Source organism: Mytilus edulis, chromosome 13 (assembly GCF_963676685.1).
Source record: "Mytilus edulis chromosome 13, xbMytEdul2.2, whole genome shotgun sequence".
In the NCBI taxonomy this organism is placed as follows: Eukaryota; Metazoa; Mollusca; class Bivalvia; order Mytilida; family Mytilidae; genus Mytilus; species Mytilus edulis.
In genome coordinates, this window is record NC_092356.1 from 32623050 (window position 1) to 32629542 (window position 6493).

A 6493-nucleotide genomic window follows, 5' to 3' on the forward strand; every position below is an offset into this window, starting at 1 on the left:
TCTTTTTTTAAACGAGTCTTACGTGTGATTCGTCAAGCATACGTACCTTTTGTCAATTTGTAAGAAAGCTCTATTATGCAGTAAGGGTGTTGTATATTGTAGAAGTACGTACAGTGACTTGTAAGCAACTTTTTTTTATTAATCTCAATTTAATCTATTCCCTTAGTAGCTATCGTAGAGTGGTTGTATCGGACACAAATTAGGGCTGAGTAAATAAGACCGTCTGTTTGCAATGATACATGTATTGAACTCTGAAAAGCTAACGTCACAACAACGGTGACGTCGTGTTCATGAAGAGCGGTAGCGGGAACACCTCATGTGCAAATCTTAACATTCTGGGGGCCCGTAAATGAATTTAATTACAATAAAATGAAAATAAATGATGAAAATTTCACTTTGAATTACTGTCTCTGAAAACTTTGAATAGCTTAAACTGTCTTTGATCATGAGCACGAATAAAACAAAAACATTTCTGTAATTAAGCACGAACAGTTAACAGTCCATAAAATTATACGATAGTCTCATTTGGTCCACATCTTTATCTTTTCCTTTGCATCGGTCTTCGCTCGTCTGGTGGGTAGTATTTCATCACACGGTCATGTGTATTCATTAGATATTAGTTCTAGAGGATATAACTTGCTTATAGGTCTTAACGTTTGACCATTTTTAGTCCGTAAAATAGCTGATCTGCTAAACCCATCTCGTCCTTCAATCAATGTGTCGATGATCTCTACACTCCAAGTTGTTCTTGAAGTTTCATCATGTATTAGAACTACCTCTCCAATATTAATGTTCTGTTTGTCCACTCCTTTAGTTCGATGTTGTTCTCTAAGGGATGTAAGGTATTCACGTTTCCATCTTGTCCAGAAATTGTCAATGATATGATTTTGAATCTGTAACAATTTATTAGCTGATACGTGTGTTAAGATTTTTTGAATTTTCAATGTTTCCATCTAAAGTTCCCATGTACGGTAAAATCGTAATTCTTCTTCCGTAGAGTAAATGTGAGGATGTCAATGGTTCATTATCCGATGGATCAGATGATAGGTACGTCAACGGACGATCATTAAGAATAGCTTCCACTTCTGTGACGATAGTTTCAACTACACGTAAACTCACAAATGCCTTTCCTAAAACCTTATTGATACAGTTTTTTGTCAAACCTATTAATCTTTCCCACCAACCACCGTACCATGGTGCACGTTTTGGTATAAACTTCTATACTGTTCCATACGAATTTAATTGTTCATTTAATAACGATGACTTGGTCAGAAACTCTATTTTCTTTGCCGAAGCTACATAGGTTGTACCATTATCTGATATCACGATTTTTGGTAATGACTTCCTGCTAGTTAATCTGCGAAACGCTAAAATAAATGTCTCTTCTGTAAGATCTTCTACAATTTCTAGGTGTACGGTCCTTGTATTCGCACAAGTAAATAGGCAAATGTACGCTTTTCCTCCAACTCCATTTTTAGTTTTGATTCTCAATGCACCAGTAAAGTCAACACCTGTTACAGTAAACGGCGGTGAATCTCTTAGTCTGTCTGCTGGTAGAGGCGGTGGGTCCGGAGTAGCATACGGTCTTTCTGTAACCTTTCAGCAAGTAACACATTTGTGAATAATTGTTTTCACATATTGTTGGATTGCTGGAATCCAGTAAAACTGTCGTAAAGAAGTGACAGTACTTTCTAATCCAGGGTGAAGTAGTCTATTGTGGGCATCCATTATAATTAGAGTTGATAATGTATCCTTATTTGGCAATAGTATCGGGAACTTGGCTGAAGCGGCATAGGTGCGTTGTTTAAACGTCCGCCAAAACGTATTAACCTTTTCTCGTCCAGGTACAATTTCAACTGCTTTACAAGATTATTTTTTTGACGTTTTCTGTTGTAAACTGTGAAACACATCCGGGTAATTTCGAAGCTGTGAATCCTGTATCCAAGCAACGGATGCTATCTGAATTTCTTTTACATTTAAATTTCCACTACGTGTTTTCTCATTTTTACAGTTGTAAATAAATCTGTATGCATACGCTGTTACACGTAGAAGTTTCTGGTACGCTCCATACCTATCTATATCCATGATTTTTGTTATTTATTCCCACTGTAATACTTGTCGCTCTATCGTTTGTGTTTGTTGATAAGTTATCTTTGGTAAGAGTTGTAAATATTAGAGCTTCTTTTCTCCACTGAGGCCATTTTGTAGTATCAACAATCCATCCGGGGCTTTTCATCCATAGATCACAGCTGTCATTCCTCTTGAAAGTAAGTCTGCGGGGTTTGAATCAGTCTGACAGTATCCCCAGGAAAATCCATGCTTAAGCTGATTTATTTCCGCAACTCTGTTTTTGACGAAAATCGGTACTTGTTTCTTAGTCATTAACCAACTCAGTGTAATTTGACTGTCACTCCAAAGTGTTGCCTGTGAAAAGCTTATATATGACTTCAAATGTTTCAGTAATCTACTCCCTATCACTGCTGCCATGAGCTCAAGTTTCGGAATTGTCATGTTTTTCAATGGGGCAATTCTGTTTCAAGACATAATCAGCGTAGACTGGTTCCCGCTAACTACATATGCACATGCTCCATACGCCTTTAAACTTGCATCTGTGAATATGTGTAGTGAACTATCTTCCGTTGATCTCCTTTCTTTGAAATACGGTCTTGAAATTTCAGTCTCTATACATTCATGTGTGTCTCGTTGAATTTCTTTCCATTCCATTATAGTTTCTGGCGATAACGGTTCATCCCAATCCAGTTTTTTCTCCCATAGGGTCTGCATGAACATTTTGTCCTTACTGTTATCGGACTTATAATTCCTAAAGGGTCGTAATTTTTTGAAGATTGTCTAAGAATTTCACGCCTTGTAATCAAATGATCCTCCATTTCGACGTATTCCTGTTTTGCGAAAGTAAGCGTGTCCTTCAAGTTGTCTGTATTCCATCTAAGTCCTAATACTTTGATAAGTTTGTCATTATCAAGTACATTTTCTGACGTTGCACGATCTTGTAAAGTCTTGTTGTTTGATGCCCAAGAGCGTAAATTAAATCCCGCTTTTGCAAATAAGGTACGAGATGTAACAAAATATTGTAGTAATTGGCTCTCGGTTGGAAAACTTGAAATTATGTTGTCAACGTAAAGATCCTTCTGTATGGCATCAGTCCATTCACATGTATTTTCACTTAGGTGCTTATGAACAACGGCATTTAAAATAAATGGAGAACAGGTTGCTCCAAATAAGACGGATTTGAATCGGTAAATTGAAGACGGACTTGTAGAGTCTGTAGGATCGGAAAACCAAAAAAATCTAGTTATATCACGGTCTTTCTCTTCTAAACCAACATTCAAAAACGCCTTTTCAATATCTGTTGAAACTGCCCATTGATTTAATCGAAATCTAAGTAAAACACCTGTTAACTCGTTTAGATCAGGTGGTGTATCCATTAAACAGTCGTTTAAGCTAGAAGTTTCTTGTCTTGCTCTACAGCTACAGTCAAACACTATCCTAATAGGTGTAGTCGACGATTCTTTTTTGACGGCATGATGTGGTATGTAGTGCACTGTGTTACTAGTCACTGTGTCTCCGCCTATCTTCTCTATAAATCCTCTTCTTTCTTGTTCACCTATTATTTCTCCGTATTTCTGTAATAATTGCGGTTCCTTCTTCAGTCGTTTAATTACGTTTTCTTTTCTGCGATGGGCTATCTCTTTGTTCATTGGTAATAGTGGATGCTCTTCTTTCCAAGATAATGTAGCAAAATATCTGTTGTCATGGAAACTGATACATGTCTTCTCATATACTTCTCTTAATTCCTTGTTCCCTGTTTCCTTCTCATCTATTTGCTCAATTCCAAGTGTTTCTAACTTCCAAAACTTCTCCAAGTCGCATTCTTCTGTTTTTCTTGATGTCATTACATTCATCATAGATGTTGGCTGGTCATTGTAACTTGGTGTACCGTGAAGTGGTCCTGACAGTAAAAAACCTCTTTTTGATTTCACGGCAGTAGGTCCCTCACCTCTAATGATATGGTTTTCTATAATTGACCAATAGTAGTCTGCTCCTACGAGTACTGAGACTTGAAAATTGTCGTTCGCGGTAACTGGATGTGCGAGTTTTATCTCGGATAAATATGACAATTTAGCAGCTTTGCGGATGTAAGTTTTGAGTGGTGCGGCGATTTCCGGTACGATCAATACTCTGATCGGCAATTTTCCCTCGTCTGTGAGCAAATAAATAGTTTTTAAGTGTCTACTTTTCGTACTTTCTGCACTGTCCCCGAACCCGGATAATTTTAAATTTTCTGTGCCAATTATTGATAACTGCAATTTAGCGGCTAAGTCTTCTGTGATGAACGACCTCTGTGCACCTTCATCAAAAAGAATGTTGGCTTCTAAAGATTGTAGTCCTGAACTTACAGGATTTATTGCGGTTTTGAGCATGATATTCGTGGTTGCCTGTGAATGTAAAATTGTGTTCGTTTCCTTCGAGTTGTGTTGAATGGTACTTACGTTCACACTATCTTCTTTATCTATTTGTGCATTATCCTTACATAAACTCGTGTGATGACGCTAATGACATTTTCTGCATGTTATGATGTCCTAAAGAGTTGAAGCAAAGGCGTTCTCTTTTTTCTATTGACATGCGGTCTTTATATTCAGTTACTTTGGTACAATTTACCGAGGCGTGTGAATCGTGACAATAATCGCACTGTTTAGATTTGAAGTTAGAGTTTTGGTGATTCTTATTTTGGTGGCTGTGACTTGATTGTCGATTTCGCGGTTTTGTGTTCGTCAAAAATGCTGCAGTAGCGGTAGGATTTTCATGACTGTCTGTTGAGTTACCGGCTTCCATGATATTTATTTCATTAAATATGCCTTTAAGTAAGTCTGCCAAGCGTATGTTTGTGGACCCAAATTCTGTTGCTAGGTTTTTTCGAATTTCCCCTGGTAGTTTGTTCAATATTATTGGAACTAACAGCCGTATAAATCATCAGTGTGTCCAGTGATTCTAAACCTCTTATGCAAATTTCAATGTTGTCATTAAAATCTCGGAGGTTGAAAAGTGTGTACCTAGGCGACGTAATATCAATAAGTTCCTGCATATACCTCTGTGTAATTTTATGTTGCTGTCCGTATCTTTCTTCTAATAGGGAAATTGCCTTTTCATAGTTTGCATTAGTGAGCGCAAAACCTGTCACTGATTTTAGAGCTTCATCGTGAAGTAACGATTTCAAGTAATTGAACTTTTGGACGTTGCTTTTGTTGGGTTCGTATGCACGGCTGTCTCAAATGTGTCCCAAAATGACTGCCATTGAAGTATATCTCCATCGAAAGTAGGGAGATTCAACTTGGGTAGTTTGTTGTAGTCACTAGTTGAGCTAAAGGATGGGCGAAAATCTGACAAACGGTAATTTGACTTGTTCTGGTGTTTTGTATATGAAGAGTTTATAGTATGAACGGGTTGAGTAGTTTCTACGCATGTAGTAAAACTTTATGCGTGTGTATTCAACGATGTAGTTTTGACTAAGATAAATTTGTTGCCATGACGAATTTCACCTTCTTAGTTAAATGCATACTCATCTGCTTCAACGATCTCTGTTTCAATATCTCCGTCGTCCAGTTCCTGTACTATGTCCTCATCTAACTTGCGTAATATTTCTTGCTTCCGTTTCAGACTATCCAATATGTTTAACAAATCCACCGTGTCCACGGTTCCATCTTCTTCCTGTTGAACGTCTTCAAATTTCTTTATCAGTCTGGAAACTGCATTTCTATGTCCTGCTCGTATCAAACGTAGCTTCAGATTCATCCTGATCTCGGTACCAATATCGTAGAGTGGTTGTATCGGACACAAATTGAGGCTTAGTAAATAAGAACGACTGCTTGCAATGATACATGTATTGAACTCTGAAAAGCTAACGTCACAACAACGGTGACTTCGTGTTCATGAAGAGCGGTAGCGGGAACACCTCATGTGCAATTCGTAACAGTAGCTATTCTAAGTTGAATAAAATATTTTCACTTTTCAGTGGAAATACCAATTGATTTTGTTCTGATTATAATTATTTTTTTCTTCTTCCACCGGTTTTTGGTGGTTTTGAAAGCTGTGGCTTAGGTTTTTTGCATATTATATCGAACAGTAATTTCGACTTTGAAACTGACCCTGTTTAACAGAACACGTTTTTATTGTAAGAGTTATCGCCCCAATCTCGTTATATCCCTAGGATCTAAAGAATAATTTTAACCGAAGCGGTTCAGAGCCTCCATATGTGAGTTATTTTCCCATTTGTATTTACAATAAGTAAAATATAAATGTAACTGGTAATCATAAGTGATAGATTACAAGAGTCTTTTGATTTGAGGTTTTTATTTCAAACAAAAGAAAATTAGGTCAAGGTCAAAGGTCATGGTCATGTTCTTAATTGTGATTTAAGCTTATTTTCACTTATTTTCAAAAATCTTATAAGATATCATCAACTTATTTTGCTAAA

General features: G+C 37.0%; 1 protein-coding gene across 1 annotated transcript; it reads right to left on the minus strand.

Annotated features, from left to right (window-relative positions):
• Positions 1 to 596: 596 nt before the first annotated feature.
• On the minus strand, positions 597 to 4442 carry LOC139500247 (uncharacterized). Its single transcript, XM_071288987.1, has 3 exons — positions 2802 to 4442; positions 1225 to 1596; positions 597 to 893 (listed from the first exon to the last, which is right to left on the minus strand). The coding sequence occupies exons 1-3, from the start codon at positions 4440 to 4442 to the stop codon at positions 597 to 599; spliced, it is 2310 nt and encodes a 769-aa protein (XP_071145088.1).
• Positions 4443 to 6493: the final 2051 nt, after the last annotated feature.